General features: G+C 45.4%; 3 protein-coding genes across 5 annotated transcripts; 2 read left to right on the top strand and 1 right to left on the bottom strand.

The window, feature by feature from the left end:
• The first annotated feature begins 493 nt into the window (after positions 1 to 493).
• LOC111076809 lies at positions 494 to 3678 on the top strand. The gene is made up of 3 exons (XM_022370788.2): positions 494 to 639; positions 695 to 3405; positions 3491 to 3678. The coding sequence occupies exon 2, from the start codon at positions 700 to 702 to the stop codon at positions 3262 to 3264; it is 2565 nt and encodes an 854-aa protein (XP_022226480.2). The 5' UTR covers positions 494 to 639; positions 695 to 699; the 3' UTR covers positions 3265 to 3405; positions 3491 to 3678.
• On the top strand, positions 3320 to 16065 carry LOC111076808 (FK506-binding protein 2). Of its 3 annotated transcripts, none has more exons than XM_041591809.1 (5): positions 3320 to 3405; positions 7248 to 7437; positions 15133 to 15221; positions 15293 to 15492; positions 15695 to 16065. In XM_041591809.1, the coding sequence occupies exons 2-5, from the start codon at positions 7250 to 7252 to the stop codon at positions 15872 to 15874; spliced, it is 657 nt and encodes a 218-aa protein (XP_041447743.1). In that variant the 5' UTR covers positions 3320 to 3405; positions 7248 to 7249; the 3' UTR covers positions 15875 to 16065. The 3 variants fall into 3 exon arrangements, with proteins under 3 accessions (XP_041447743.1, XP_022226478.1, XP_022226479.1); XM_022370786.2 differs by lacking the exon at positions 3320 to 3405 and adding an exon at positions 5021 to 5205; XM_022370787.2 differs by lacking the exon at positions 3320 to 3405 and adding an exon at positions 5022 to 5205 and having other exon boundaries at positions 15293 to 15480.
• Positions 3326 to 4390, bottom strand: LOC121403857. Its single transcript, XM_041591810.1, has one exon. It carries the CDS (start codon positions 3599 to 3601, stop codon positions 3422 to 3424), a length of 180 nt encoding a protein of 59 aa, XP_041447744.1. The 5' UTR covers positions 3602 to 4390; the 3' UTR covers positions 3326 to 3421.
• Positions 16066 to 16280: the final 215 nt, after the last annotated feature.

Raw genomic sequence — 16280 nt, 5'->3', positions numbered from 1 at the left:
CAGTTCTGATACCAATTATTGGAACCCGTGAGCTGCAAAACTTTTTTAATATCTTTAGAACAGAGACGGAAAAGTTTTTGCATTAATTGGAGCCTGAAAATTCAAACAATATCTCAAGTCCATAATATCCATTTTCCCAAGGTATGCAGATCGTTGCTCATTCCGTGCTAAAGTTGCACAACATTGCTGCTACTTCATTTCCCCATGTTGCTGCTGGAATGACGCAACAATGAATCTTTATTCCATACGCGTTCCCGTAAGATACATTTGATTTTGTATGGGAAAAATTTCAGCAACATGCTGCCACACCACGAAAATGAGGGGAAAGTCTCCACAAAAACACTCTATTCTCCACGAATTGAGAGCAAATTTTGAAAACTCTCCACGAATTGAGAGCGAAAAATGTCAGTATTTTTTGTGCGCTAAATGGAGGTTGGCGGTCATTTTGAAAGTATTTTTAGTATTTTTAACAACTGGAAACAGCTGTGACCCTGTGTGAATGGCAAAACACCAAAGAAGAAGAGGCCATGTGGAAATAAATTTTGCGGGTTGTTTTGAATATTAATTTGCTTCCTTAATTTGCACATAGGAGAAGTAAAAAACGAAGTAAACATCTTCCCCAAAGCAGCCCCAGCAAAGGTAATTATCATCGGACACACATGACCGGAGAATCTGAATCGTTTCTAAATTGCAGACGAAATGCCTCGACGCTACAGCAAGAGACTGAGGCTGGATAAACTGAACAACTCGGCCAACTCGAGTTCCGCCCGGGAGTGCAGCAATGACGAGAAGGGGCGCGAGTCGGAAGACGATGGCGAGGATGCCTGCAATAACTCTGATGAGGGGCGAGAGTCTGGAGGCGAAGGCGATGATGACGAGATCAAAGCGCCAGGCAACTATTTGCGTTACGTGATGGAAACCACGGCCCATTTCAGCCACCCGTCGCTGAACAAGGGCTTGGCTGTAAAGCCGGACGAAAAGCTGCAGACGTTTCCCAGCTGCAGAGAGTATGTGCCAGTGCCAGTGTTCGTGGCCAGTGACGGACAGACGCCCCACATTGAGCCCTGTGTGCAGCGGCCACAGGCGTACGATGATTATATGCACCAGCTACAGCTTCTAAAAACCCAATACGACAAGCGCACCAAGCAAATGAAACAGAGAGAGAAGAAGCACCAGGAAAGGATTTACGATGCGCGCCTTTTTGACATTGCAGAACACATAGCCTCGCAGGAGAATCGATACTTCATGGACAGCTACGACTACTACTACACGGGCGGCAACCTCCAGACAATGAGCTACCAGGGCAAGACCCTGGCCATGCACGTGAGTGGCGACAGGCTGCGGGACTTGCACTTCTCCGAGGTGCACGACGAGGCCTTTTTGTGGCATCCCCTGTACTCGGCCATGCTGAAGGAGACGACCAGCGAGGCCTTCCAGCTGCTGCCAATGGAAAGCTTTCGCGTCAACCACGGCCACATGTTCCTCGCCCGCTTTCTGAGGGAGATTTCCATCTACGAGTTGAAGGAGACGGACTTGAGCGAGGAATACGAGCTGGTCTGTCAGAGCAAGTTCAGCAGCCAGGATGTGCCCTTTATCAGCGCCGCCCAGGCGGCGGGCAACGCCAACATACTGGCCATCGCCTGCCAGGATCGGACCGTGAGCTTCATAGACCTCGTCACGCAGCAGGACATCGACAAGCACAATGTGTGCATGCTGAAGTCCTTCAACAAGCACAGCAGCACCTGGGCCCAGCTGATTCCCGCGGGTAGCAGCAGTTTCCACTACCTTTGCCAGCCGATGCTGCTTACGGTGGACGTGCGCATCGACCAGCCGCTCAATCCCTGCCACGCCAGCAGTGTCGACATGAATCAGTGCGAGGCCTTCTCCTGCCTCGCCCGCAGCGCCAATCCCAACCTGCTGTATGTGGCCAGCAACCACAAGCTCCACTGCCTCGACATACGCTGCCTGGGCAAGAGGCTGTCCGACCGCGCCGTGCTCACCTGGACCCACCAGATGACCTACCCGCCCACCTTCATGGACACTTGCATATACAACGGCAGCGAGTACGTTGCCATGAGCAGCCTCCTGGCCAGCGATCAGCGCATCTGCGAGCTGAGCGGCGCCCTGGCCCAAAACGTCAACAATATGTCCTCGCCGACGATTCCATACAAACCGCTCTCGCTGGAGGAGACTCTGCTCGATGCGCAACTGCAGGGCTCCGTCGATGTGTACGCAAATCTGCAGGAGCGAGTCAAGGCGTGCGTCACGGGGCTGCGCTTCAACATGCTGGAGAACGAGACCGCCCAGCATGACTTTGCCCAGCTGCTGACCTCCAACAGCATCGGGGATGTCTTCAGTCAGCGGCTGACGGTGCGCAATGAAGTCAATGAGTACCGCTCGGGCCTCCACACCATACCGGCCATCTCCTACTACGGAAAAATAGTTAACCAGTGCGTAAACCGGCAGGAACTCAGGTGCACCGAGGTGCAGTCCATTCCCATACTGAGGGACATCATCAAGACGGAAGCACGCCGCGCTTCAATAGAAGAAGAGAAACCCGAGGAAATCAGCATCGAGTACGGTCTGGAGGAGTCGCAGGAAGAGATTCAAGCTTCCCAAGAAACGAACACCTCAAAGGAGAATGGTGATCTCGAACCGCCCAAAGCGGATGCAAAGCAGAAGGCGAGAGAAGTCAGCCGCGGACCCTGGCAGAAATCCGCCCACAAACTGTCCAGCTACACGGACATGCTGAGCACCCGGCTCCTCAGTGTGTGGGACATGGACGACTACGACCACACCCGAGACATGTACGCCAGCATGATCAACGAGCAGTTGAAGGAGGAAAAGACGGAGCCAGACGACCGCATGGACGACTGGCTGAATCAGCTCAAACCAGAGGCCCCCATATCGGAGGACGACGACTCTCCCCTAGTGCCCGGCACAAATCTGATCAAACGCTATGGACTCACATCGGCGGACTGCGCCCGCATCGAGTCGATTGAAATCGAAGACCCTCAAGCTCTAGTCAGCCCACAGCAAGAGACGTCTGCCGATGTTCTGGTCAGCCCCAAGAAGGAGACGTATACGGACGACAACCTGGAGGCCAGCTGCAGCCAGCGACGATACTCCAGTCTACTCCCTGGAGAGTCAACGATCATCGAGTATGATTTCGAGAAAGCGGCCATGAACATTGTTAGGGCCGAACCCAATCCTAATCGTGCTCCTGCCAAGAAACCCAAGACCAACTACACCAAAGGATTCTAGTTCACGTCCGACTCCAATGAACAGCTGCTGGGATTAGTTGGGACGGGATGGGATAGAATTTGTTATTTGTATCATCTATGTAGGCCTTGAGAACAGAATCGTGCGCTGATTATATATTTGGAAGCTGTGTATATTATCCAAGTGAGTAAACTGTAGTTTATACTCGCCATTTTGATTGGCCAATGCCTCGATTGGCCCGCGATGATACAGCAGCATCTCCTGATAGGTCGGGCTCATAGGCAGGATTCACTATGCCACCGATGGGCTCCACCACGAACCGATCGTTTCGACGCTTGAGGGCAAAGCCCAGGGTATTATTCTGTAGTTCCTGCAACATTTTCTGGACCACCACACGACCGCGTTGAGAGTGCCACTGATTTCAACTGATTTTCCAATTAATTTGTTCAGATTTTATTCAATTGTTTCATTCGATTTGGGGGGCCCCACACTGCAAGACTCGATATCGCTGGACGGTGCTCAGTGGGGCGTAACATGATCCAAGGGTGACAAATTCGCATTCAGAGGAGTGCCCATGTTGATTGTGTGGAATACTCTGAGCTCATACTAAATCCGATATCTGTACTAAGCGAGCAATAGTTGAGGCAAGTTATCTGAGACGCAACAATCTAGGAATTTTTTTGTTTAATTTAAGTTGAGCTTAATCCATTAGAAACGTATTCCACTTATAGGAAATGTTTTCTTTTATATGCAATAATTCGTAGGCTCAGGAAACATATTTATTTTAATAGAAAACAATCATTAGGTTTATTTTTTAGTTTGGTTCCACCCCCAAAAAAGAACGCCTGCGCTTTCCTTCAAGGGCGGAGCTTATCCTTATGTTTAGCAACTGCCAAAAAGGACGAATGTTGCATGCAACATGTTTATAACTGTGATTCCCTTTGCTTTTGTCAAAGCATCCTGCAGTCAACATTTGAAAACTTTCGCGTGCAGGTTGTGTGTGTTCCTCTAGATTCTGTTGATTTTCGAAATCTTCTATTTTTTAGTTAACTTTTATTGAAGCTAAACTACAAAAATATAGAAAATTTCAATTTAGTTTCTGGCTAATAGTTTGATAAATTCAAATTAGTCTTATCATTTTTCCTGTAAGTGTTGCTATGCTAACAAAATATACGATACTATAGTATTTTTGTGGAAATTAAATTACTTCAGGAAATTAAACCCAAAGTAAAATGCGATTAATAAAATAATGATTAATATTATTAAATTCTTTAAACTTTTAAAAAACCCGAAAAAGTCTTTATGAAATATTGAAAACTGTGACAAGATATAAGTACCTGCCAATGTACAATTACAATTATAAAAAATAGATACTAATACATTTTAAATTGCTATAATTCTTCTTGAAAGTGACCATCGTCCAGAAGTCGTAACTAAACGGTTCAGATTCTCTGCCATCGTCGGCTATCAGCGTGAACCGCTCCGCGAGCAACTTGATTACGTGGACAAGTGCTGTCCGCTCTCACTGTGTGAATATGGTGGAAGAGAGAGAGAGAGAGAGAGAGAGAGGAAGTGTGCCAGCAGGGTACACCAATAAGAGGGTCTGGGGACCAGATTCTGAAGAGAGCAGCTGGCAAGCACAACTTTTGCTACCTGCAGCATGGCCATACCTTCCACATGAGTTTACCCTGAGCAGCACGATCATATCATATACACACATACATATGTACATAGTTTCTTTTTAGTGAATCGCTGATCGCTAGCACTATCTCTCCGTTGTAGTAAACCGCCGCAACCGACAATAATTCCAGCAGTTGCCTCTCGAGAGTCGAACGCAACAGTCAACAGTCTCGTCTTCCTCCGCCGCCACTGTTGCTCGCGTGTTTCTGTGCTTGTGTCTCCACTCGATCCTCCTCAGCCGCGCCCTCACCACCGGTATCCAAGCATCCCAGTGATATCTATCTGTAGAAAAACACCCAAAAGGTATATCATCCCATCTGTGTGCTTGGCTAGCGTAAATTTATAGTGAAATTTGTTCATTCAAAAGGCGATATGAAAAGAAAGCGTGTGTACTTTGCCTGCAGTCCGTCTCTTTCATTCATATTCAGACCACGACCACACGAGTGCGATTCGTCGTGAAAGAGAGAAGAGTGCAGAGAATAGTTGTCGTGTGAGAGAGCGCAGCGCTTATCGCTTCAAAAAATAAAGAAAAAGATGTTGCCGGGCGGTATTTCGGTTTTTTGTAGCTCAATCACGATTCGTTTTATTTTGTTGTCCCCGATCTTGAGATCGTATATGTATGAACAATTAGCGTTTTGGGAAAGGGAAGTGGAAAAGTTCATGACGTGTAGCTTGGTCTAAGTTTTCCCGCAGTGTTGCAGTAGCCATTCTCCCCATTCCCCCCATTCCCCCCATTCCTCACCATTCCATTCCATATCCGATTCATTTAGCGGTAGGCTGCAAATTGAGTCCCAGATTTGGAGCCAACGGTACATTGCAGTGGTTCACTGAACTGCCATAAAGCACCACCGACAACAACAACAACAAGAAATACCTAAAAAAAAGAGGCACACAAAAATCCGAAATAAACAGAAGAAAAAAAACAAAAAAAAAGAAGCAACCGTACGCCCCCAACAGGTTTTTTGGGTACTACCACACACACACACACGCATGCAATCCGAAAGAAAGAAAAAGAAACAGAGCAGGGTAAATTACTGCGAGGGTGAGGCAGTGCAAGAGAAAGGCCTTCAGTTCTTCTTTAAGTGGCGGAGGATTCCTCAAAACATAAAGATCGTGGGAGCAATAGAGGCAGTCGGTTGTGGTGTCCGAAAAGCAGCATTATTCTACCTTTGATATGGCTTGTAAATCGGTGGAAAACAGGTGGAAGGAGAGCAATCTCTGGGAAAAGATTATAATGTCGATTTCACGTAATTGAAGTCACTCTTGATCCGACTATTCATTGCCTTTCTTTCCATTAGTGAAAGTTTTCCCCTCCCCATACCATTGGAAGGCGTTTACTTATTTTTGTGGTTGTTGAGATTTGAATTTATTGCAAATCATTTTTTGGCATTGTCTCATCTGCCAGGGCTTTCGACGGACCGTTCGACCTACGCGCGCGCTCTTTCAAGCCGCAACTTTCATTTGCGAACGAAACGGTACACCAAACCTACCCACCACCTATGGATGTACATATATGTATGTATGGACGTGTGCGGCTACAACCTCTCTGAAATTCCAAATTGCTTTGGTCACCCTGTGCGGACATTACGCATACGCCATACGTCCGCAATAATACGCGCGCAATAACTTTCGGCTTCGGCTTGCATAATCTTCCCCCTCCCCTACCTACAGCCGGTGTCCGGTCCGTCCAGCAGATGGCCAAAGCTGGCAGCGTCGTCGGCTCTACCCCTCTCCATAAAATGAATTGCACATTTGCATAATGACTAATTTTTGCTCTTTACATCCCATTCACAATCGCCTCTGTTCCCCTCATGCACCTCTTGCACTCTTCATTTCAATTTCATCTTTACACTGTTGAGCAAAACCATTGCGACTCTTCGTGAAATTGGTTTCAATCCAACATTTATCGCGCTTGTGCAACATTCATCATGAAATATCAGTGCAAGGTGTTGAGTTGATGATGCAGAGCCAATGCCAAAAGATAATTGCGTTGATTTCGACTTATGAGAGAAGGTGCACATTACTTCAGGGCTAACATTATTGGCTTGTTTCATCTGGAGATCAGAGGTTGAAAGTTTGCTAGGCTGCTGATATTATACCCAAATAACTATGGGGCATAATAGGCATAATATTAGACTTAGCTTTGGACATCTGCTTTATCTGCTCTGTCCATAATGTTCATTCGCAATAATCATTAGATTTTATGCATTGAAAAGGTTTTCTTTCGTTGTCAACTTTGTATGGCAGTGTCAGAAACAAGTTGCCGTTCCTCATGCTCTTGCGCAAATCAAAGCCGTATTTTTGGTTAATCGAGTTTTCCCCCATCTCTTATATATTTTTTGCAGACATGTTGAAGTCCAGTCTCGTTTTGTCGTGCCTACTGCTGGCCAGCAGCAGCCTCGTTCGCGCCGAGGACCTCAAGGTGGAGGTGGTCAGCGTCCCGGAGGGTTGCGAGCAGAAGTCGAAGAGCGGAGACTCCCTCACGATGCACTACACTGGCACCCTGCAGGCCGATGGCAAGAAGTTCGATTCGAGGTGAGTTGGGTTCTGCTCCTCTCCCATTAAAAAACGCTTTCCATAAGGTCCAGGAGTTAACCATGGGCTGGACAATGTTTAAAGCTGATTGCTGGCGTAATCTCCACAGCACACATATAGTACATACATACATATATCCTAGATTAACGCGGACAGACTCTTTGAATGGGGATTACGATTGGGGAGCTGGGGCATGTACTATGCCTATGCAAGCATCATCATAGTCCGTCGTCACGGCGGCTCATTGTCGTAAATTAGACGCCAACTGATAAGCGATCTCATTGTTGCATTGTTGTTCTTGTTGCTGTTGCTGTTGCATTTTCCATGCCTGAATGCCCCATGCCCTTACCCCCCTTATCTTTGTTTTTTTGTATGTTTTGTTGTTGTTGTTTTTGTTGCGGCTTCCGTCGGGTGTGCGGCGGTGAGGTGGCCCTCATAAAGCAAAGAAATCAGCTCCTATGGCAGCATAGAAGTGTGAGAGGGAGAAGGGTTAAAGTTGCTTAAAACACACAGCAGTTAAAATAGCTCATAAATTATTGGATATACATGTTCGATTAATTGTTTAAATATTCGAAAAGATTTCCAAGTTATCTTTCGGATTTCTATACGTTGTTTTGGAACTTTTTATATATAGGAATTAAATACTTCTTCCAACCAACAAAAGGAGATTTCATACTTATTTTTTACCACAACCCTTAACCCTTCACCCCTAACCGAAACACTAATAAATCGTGTATGTTGTCTGCTTAATTTAAAACATGAGCTCAAACCGTCCTCCCCCATGCACCCCACACTTCTACACTCAGTTTTGCATGCACACAACGAACACGCAACAAGGAGCAGTGAAAACCAATTAAAGCTGAAAAATCTCATCTCTCAAAAAGAGTGTAATATTTCCCTACCCCGTCCCACATAAGAGTGTTTTCCCTCTCTTGTGGAGGCGTGTAATCATTTTGGCAAGCGCTAAAATTTGGTTTATCATCAGATGAATTTCCCAACGATAGCAGCTGTGTGGCCAGAACTTATTGACCAAGATAACCCGTGGAATCGCGATTAGCACACCTGATATATGGTCCGGTCTGATGAATATACACTATATATACAATATATTTTTTTAGCATAAGCCTGCACCCTTTCTCTATCTTGTCCTCTTGTCGTCTTGTTATCTTTTGGCTTATCAAATTTTGATTTCATTTTATGACCAGAAAATTGTGTCTCTCATAAAGGAAATGATTTCGTAATCGTCCCAGTTCCCTACCCTCTCAGACCTTGCCATATGTTAAACATCCGAAAACATTTCATTTCACATGTCCAGCCATAGGAGGTCCTCCTACTCGTCTCTGCCTCTGCCGCTGGAGCCGAAAGTTGTCCTTTGGTTTTGGGCTTACCTTGTCTTTTGGTTGCCCACTGAGTGGCAAATTATCTGAGAGCTGTCCCTGCCACTCCACTCCACTCCACTCTCTCTCTCTCTCTCCGGTTGAAAGTTTTGCAATTGCTGTTAAATTTAGCGTGGCAAAGTCACAGACCTGTTCCCCATCCCGAGTGCGAGTGCGGGTGCGAGTGGCTGTGGGAGTCGGAGGCAGGCCAACTCACTAACTCAATCAGAGTGCATCTTCAGCCCCATGCCAGACTCTGTCTGCCACTTGTTGCTGCGGCTTAAATGCTGCCCCTTCCCCCAAAAAGTCAAAGCAACAAACAAAAATGAAGCAAAGGTTTTTGTCAGTCGAAGATTGTGATACTCTAATATATATAAACTTGACCAAACGAAGCTGAAGTTTCAGCTTTAAAATTTGAGACAAAATTTTCCCACCGAACTTGGGTTCAAGGATCCAACCTCAAGGATCGAAAACACCTAGACATATACAAAATACCCTTTGCAAGAGTATAACAAGGCACTTTGCCAGTCAATTGCAGTCAAGGATGTCGGCTACTGCGGCTCCCCGCTGCGAAAAGAGTTTTTCCTTTGTTGCCATGCAAAAATCTCTTTTCAGCCACTGCCGCCTCTGGGCACAAACAGCTTTTTCTTCCCCACTCTTCTTATGGTTTTTGGGACAACGGAAATTAGGTGCCTGAAAGCAGCCCCCAGCTCCAGCTCCAGCCTTCCTTTTCAGAGGATAATTAAGCTTTTACCTGGAGACGGGCTGAGCGAAAGGCTTAAATGAAGAAAAAGATAGATACGCCAAGGTGAGCCAGTTTCGAGTGCATTTGACAAGTCCTTCGATTTGAGGAATGCTTATTGAGATGCCAATCAAAAATGGGAACTGTCCTAAGCACACATTCCAGGAGAAAGGACAGCAGATAGATGCTTCAATTGCATACGTGCTTGATTGCTTATAAAAAGGATTACAAACCATTTCTCATACTGGGGGGAGGAGGAGACTACATCTTCTTTGCCTTTTGGACAATTAAAAAAGGCTCTCGTCTCTACAACTAATTCAATAATGAGCAGGACGAGCCAAAGAGAGTCCTGTCACGTGCCCGTCTCCGGCTTTTACATTCATTGTCTCAGCCAAAAAAGGAAACAAACGGAGTTGCTGCCGTGGAGTTTACCTGTCAGCGCCATGGCCATGGCCATGTCACGTGCAGCCACAGTTTGTCAATGGCTTCAGAGAGGGAGAGAGAGAGTGTACTCCCCCATACCCCTTGGAGTGAGTCCTGCAACAAGTTGGGCTCCACTTTTGACCCGCAAACCTTCATTTGGCCGCATAAATTATTTAGTCTCCTTGCGCGCTATATTCTAATCATCCTGACGCGAAACATGACTACTGCCGCTGCCGCAGCCGCAGCCTCTGTCACTACACCCACCCACCCCTCCTTTTATGATATATGTATGTGCTATAGAAGTTTCTTATGTGCAACGTGCCCCACTCAGTTTTTCCGTACGTTGTCATTGTTCTTGGGAAATTAATTTGTTACTTGAGTTTCACGGAGGCCAAAACATTTTGCTGCTTTCCTCCTTAAAGTTTCCGCCAAGAGTAGCAAAAACTTTTCAAAAATTATATGTATATAAGAAACCAAGAGGATCCAAAAGGGACATACCCTACGTAAAGGCAAGTATCATTTCAAATTGTAATATAAAAAGACCACAAGACAACTTTCATTGGAATATTAACCAAACCAATTAAAAATGTGAAATTCCTCTATAAAATGAGAGGAAAAATTCCAAAAGAATTTTTGATGGTTAATTATGAATTGGTGTGTTATTTTCATTGGTGAAAGTTTTGTAAAGGGAGCAACGTGTAGGAAAACAAAAAAAAAACACATTTGAAGGGAATTATTTAATTTAAATAGTTTGAACTCTTCCAATTGTCTTGGATTGTTGTTAAACATTCACATGTGAGGACTATTTTGGCATGTTCTAAAAACTAATATTCCTTTGGAAAAGTCGCAGGTTTTCCCTTTCGTATCAGGGTCCATCCTTTGAGGCTTTAAAGAAGACAGACGGTTGCTCTCCTTTCGCTGCATGGGAAGCTGTAGAAACATGTTTTATGACAACGTCACTAAAAAGTGGCCAAGAGACGGAGAAAGGAAGAGAGAGAGAGAGAGTAAAAGAGACACCCAGAGAGAGAGAGAGAAAGAGAGAGATATACAGAGCAGAAGTCAGTTACCTGAAGCATCGGGCCATAACTTGTGATGTTGTCGCTTTTTGGCTGCCATGATTTGTATGGTGCTGCACGCTCTTCTGCCACACCCTCTCCATACCCCAACCCTGCCCTGTGTGCTGTGGCAAGTGCAATTTAGTGTCCAAAAGCAGAGTGCGTAAAAAAACGCAAGAAACAGGCAGCGGCAGCGGAGGCAACCAGAAAATGCATCAAAGTGAAAGTTTCGGTTTACTCTTGGCCGCCTTTAACTTCAACAACAGCAAAGACAACCTTGAATGTCCCCCCAGACGTGCGGATGGGTTGGTGGGAGAGGGGTTTGAGGGGGGTGGGAAAGAGGATGCTGCTGGCAAATGGCCTTTGGATCTGCTTGAGTGGCCGCCAGAGAGAAGATGGACACCTTGACACGCATTCCGGTAGCAAGAAAATGGAGCCAGAGCGAAAAAATCATTTATGAACACTCAATTAAATTGCTACAACCCTGGCTGGCTGCGAGACACACAGAGTTGCCACTAAATCTAAAGCTCATTACCATGTGGCAGCAATCGTCTGCTGCTGCTGCCAGACCAGACTTATTTTTATGACCAGGCCTGCCACGGAATATATATGGGCTTTCCCCCATTTTGGCGAAACGAACTGAAACTCAGACGTCGAGCACATTTGTAGATAGTTTAAATAATTAATGAGCTTCAACGGTTGCAATTTTTATTTTCCAGAATTTACAGCAGTTTTTCGGCAGTGCCCTGAATGGGGGTACGGAAGGGTTCGTGGAACGTGCCACCATCTGTGGGGGGCATAAATTTGTGTGTCTCTCTCTCTCGCTCGCTCGACACTTGTGTTTCGTGGCGGCGGCAAAAACTTGTTCAAACTTTTTGTGTGAATTGTTCGCACATTGACCGGCGTGGACTCCCAGATCTCTGAGAGTCTGCCTACCTCTTGCCTCCTGCCAGCTGAGGTGAGGTCCTTGTCCTTGGTTGCACGTTAATCGCAACTTGTCGCCCCAGTGGGGAGGCAGCAAAGGAAGTCCAAGGAATTGCGGTTGCATATTTGATTTTATAACTTTTTTTTCCGGCCAAAACGGACACATAAAACGAGGTCATCTGGGGAGCGAGTTCTCCAGCATCCTGGGGAAATGGCAAAAGGATTCAATTTGATTGGATTGAATGTGTCTGAAGACTGCTTGGCGGCGGCGGCAGTGGCAGTGACGTGGTATGATTTTTGGAGGTGGCACCTGCCCCCCCAGACGCACCCTCCCCATCTGCCCCGCGGTGCGGAATCACGTAGGATGGTAGCGGATGGTAAACGGATGTTGGGGCGCCCATTCAGTTGCATTTTAAATTATTCGATGCGTTGGGGGACTCGCAGATACACAGATACGGATACGGATTGCCAGGCAAAAGAATGAAATCGAAACTGTTAAAATATTTAGGCAGTGGATGAATGAGCTGGCATTCCTTGTTTGACTTTATGATAATGCGCTGCCCATAAAGGCTCCCACCGAAAAAAACCAATCCCAAAAAAATCCCTTTAATATCTTCGATCCACCGAAAGCGAAAAAATCCAAGCACCAAACGGTAGACAGCCTGGAAAAACCGCTTGGTTAAGGCAGGGAAAATGCATATGAAAAGCATAAAATAAAACATCTGAGAAGCGTTAACAAAATGCATATAAGATCTGTTTGCGTTATGCAACACATGCCTCAGCATCTCTGCAACTGGGCAGCTTGTTTGTCCAGCAGCTTAAAAACACCTGTGCAGTTGCCGTCCATCTCCCAATCGGTGGGGGAGTGGGGAGTAGGGGCATCCACACAGAACTGCAGTTGGAGTTGACCTTTTGTTTGTAACATTCCAGGCGATTCATAAATATTTAAGGACTCTGGGGCAGGACTGGCATGAAGAGGGACAAGCAGGATGAGGGGCATGGCAATGGTCAGGCAGGGATTTCTGTTGACTGAAAAAATCAACGCATATAAACGATTTTATTCATTTATTTACAACGATTTTAATCGTTTGTGAATTAAAGTTCTGGCATATGGAAATGTAAACGAATTATATGCTCAATTAAATTATGAATGAATGTTGCTTAAGGAAAATCAGATCAGATCTTAATTGTTTAAATTGTTAAATTAAAAATTTAAAATTAAATTGTTTAACTATTCCTTTAGATTTCCATAATTCAACAAAGCTCAAATAAGAATGAGGATTATTATGTTTTCCGCATGCTAAATGGATAATTTATAGCCCTAATTTCTTGAATATTCCTTTGTGTCTCTATTATTTGAAGGCCAGCATTCCTTTTCTTTGAATTTCCATAACGGTAAAAAGAGATTTGATCTTCTTTTTAGTCTCTAGAGATCTCACAATTGAAATGTGTCGCTTGGGCCTACTCCTGCCTGGAAGCAAAGTTCTTTTCTGTGGAAACTCTCTCCTGTTGTTCATCATCAAATTATTATCGTTGTTTTTTTGTTGAGAAAGTTTTTTCGAGGGGAAGGGCAGGAGGAATACTGTTTCTTTAAACTTTTAGCGAGACTACCAAAGGAAACTCTGCCCTCTGGGATCACTGCGAGAGAAGCGAATCCGAGACAGATTATTGCACTTGAGGAGGCAGGGAAAAGCGGCAACAAATGATTAACAAGGCGTCACCCACATGTAGCGCCTTTTCCAGCGCCCCCTTGAGGTGGGGCCACAAACTTCTGGAGCTAGTCAAGAGTGCCACCCACCACCGGCCCCTCCTGCAGCTCACTTGCCTTGTCTGTTAAATATTTTATGTGCATCTCTGGGGCATTTTGCAAACATTTTTACATGTTTCATGTTTCGCTGTTGTTTCAATTCCAAGTTGGAAGTCGCGACGCCTCATGATGATGGGGCCATGCGGCAAGCGGCATGCGGATTGCCGCTGAATTATCCCAGCCAACCGAAAAAAAAAAAACTCCAGCGCATATTCACACAGAGCGGTTAAGTGGAGCTTTGGCTGTGGCTCTGGAGCGGAACCAAAGTGTCATCGTCGTCGGTCGTCGGTCGTCGTTGTCGGGTGGCTTTCGCTCAAGTGCAAATCTCCAGATGAAATAAAAAAGCGTACAAAATTTGTATCCCTTTTAGGCAAAGAGTGGGTGCTTGGGTGTGAGGACGATTGTATGTATGTTATGTTTTTCTGTTTGTTTTCTGGGATTATGGGCATCTAAGACACCTTTCCGTTTGGCGTCCCTCCCCAGGTGTTGGTCGTTGTCTGTGGCTGTGAATTTTTATTGCATTACTTTCCATGAATTTCTAGTAATATGTGAAACATTTTATGGACCATCGTACTCACAGGGGGGGGCATCTGGCTGCACCTTTTCCGTTTCGCGGATTCTTCTCACGCCGCTCAATGGCTTTATTCCGTACGCATTCTAAATTTCGCTAATTTATGCGTTTTCCAGTATAATAACTGACAAAAGAAAAGCTGATTTCCCTTTTATTTATATGCTTGATCAATGTTAATTGATGGGGAAAGGGGGCAGGAACAGAAAGGTAGGGGTATATAGCCACAATTTTTTTCCCTGTTCTGAGCCGTATAATCTTCTTCGCTCCTCCAGCTTATACGAGTTTGTGGGGTGGGGCCTATAAACCCGCTTTACAGCATCTTATGGTTGACATTTTACAGGATTGTCTGCCATTTTCGCACCCCCAGCCATTCCTTTTATTTCCATATATCACAATCACCATCAACGGCTCTGCCTGATGCCTAATTCAACTTGCAACTGTGCCACACTCACACACACATCATACATCAAGCTCAAGACAGGACATACTCATGCATACCTGAACAGGCACTCGCACCCATCTCAGAGATCCAAATTAAAGTAAACTCGCTTAGCGAAGCCATCAAATAAATAATTTTTATAGACTGTAAAGCGCGTCGCTTTCCTTCTATTCAAAAACAAAAACAGGCGTGAAAAAATGATGAATTGTCTCTGTTCGAGGAGCAGACGAAGAGAGTGTGGTGGCGGCGTAGGGGGAGGAAGGCTTTTCCCACTTGAAACTTTGCGGCTAACAAGCGTCGAACAATTTTTAACTGTTTTCTTTTTTTTTTTTGCTTCTTTGTTTTTGTCGCCTTTCAGCTTTGACCGGGACCAACCCTTCACATTCCAATTGGGCGCCGGACAGGTGATTAAGGGATGGGACCAGGGTCTGCTCAACATGTGCGTGGGTAAGTATTCCACTCTAAAGATTGATGGGAATCAACCAAAAACTAATGTGAATTATTGTCCAAACTTTAAGGTGAAAAGCGCAAGCTGACAATTCCCCCACAGTTGGGCTATGGCGATCAGGGAGCTGGCAATGTGATCCCGCCCAAGGCGACGCTGCTGTTCGATGTGGAGCTGATCAATATCGGAAATGCCCCGCCCACCACGAATGTGTTCAAGGAGATCGACGATAATGCCGACAAGCAGCTGAGTCGCGAAGAGGTAATCGAATATGTATGGATCGCACTTTGATTACGATATATGTCTACCCACTCTCTCTCTCTCTTTACACTCCGTTTGGGTTTTGGGGCATATGCTAATCATACTAACCAATCCCCCCCCACTCACACACCACAAAGAAAATAGCTTCTTCTTTTGATCCGCCAACTATGCAAAAGAATCGCTAAACTGATATCGTACCAATTGTATTCGTTAGGTGAGCGAGTATCTGAAGAAGCAGATGACGGCCGTCGAGGGGCAGGACTCGTCCGAGCTGAAGAACATGCTGGCCGAGAACGATAAGCTGGTGGAGGAGATATTCCAGCATGAGGATAAGGACAAGAACGGCTTCATTTCGCACGACGAGTTCTCTGGGCCCAAGCACGACGAGCTGTAGAGGGGCTGCCACCACCACCCACACAGAGCCTCTCATTCGACGGGTGCAGCAGCAGTGACAACAAAGGGACAAGAGTGCTTAAGTTATATATATGTATACATACACATACACACACACACACACCAAACGTAAATTTACACATACAAGTAAATAGTTATACTCCCGATAATAAACAGAGTAACAAAATCCAATCCAAACTCGACTGATGATTCCCCCCATGTCATTATGTACATAAATACATACATTCACATATATAGAGAGAGAGAGAGAAAGAGTACATCTATATACGTTCATTTCGGTCTGTCCGTCTGCTACAGTCTGCGCTGTCTGTATCCCGTTCTAGGCTTTAATTATATGTCTGTACAATCTGAGCGATCATTTTTATATACATTTATAGGTTGTTATA

Source organism: Drosophila obscura, unplaced genomic scaffold, assembly GCF_018151105.1.
Source record: "Drosophila obscura isolate BZ-5 IFL unplaced genomic scaffold, ASM1815110v1 contig_151, whole genome shotgun sequence".
Taxonomy (NCBI): Eukaryota; Metazoa; Arthropoda; class Insecta; order Diptera; family Drosophilidae; genus Drosophila; species Drosophila obscura.
The sequence above is the reverse complement of the archived record's forward strand: the minus strand, read 5'-3'. Positions and strand labels throughout refer to the sequence as shown.

Excerpts from the sequence above, each read along its gene's own strand:
- LOC111076808 (XM_041591809.1), top strand. The coding sequence starts at position 7,250 with ATGTTGAAGTCCAGTCTCGTTTTGTCGTGCCTACTGCTGGCCAGCAGC. Across the intron at positions 7,438-15,132 it reads GGCAAGAAGTTCGATTCGAG|CTTTGACCGGGACCAACCCT; the intron begins GTGAGTTGGGTT and ends GTCGCCTTTCAG. Across the intron at positions 15,493-15,694 it reads GCGAAGAGGTAATCGAATAT|GTGAGCGAGTATCTGAAGAA; the intron begins GTATGGATCGCA and ends TGTATTCGTTAG.
- LOC111076809 (XM_022370788.2), top strand. The coding sequence starts at position 700 with ATGCCTCGACGCTACAGCAAGAGACTGAGGCTGGATAAACTGAACAAC.
- LOC121403857 (XM_041591810.1), bottom strand. The coding sequence starts at position 3,601 with ATGTTGCAGGAACTACAGAATAATACCCTGGGCTTTGCCCTCAAGCGT.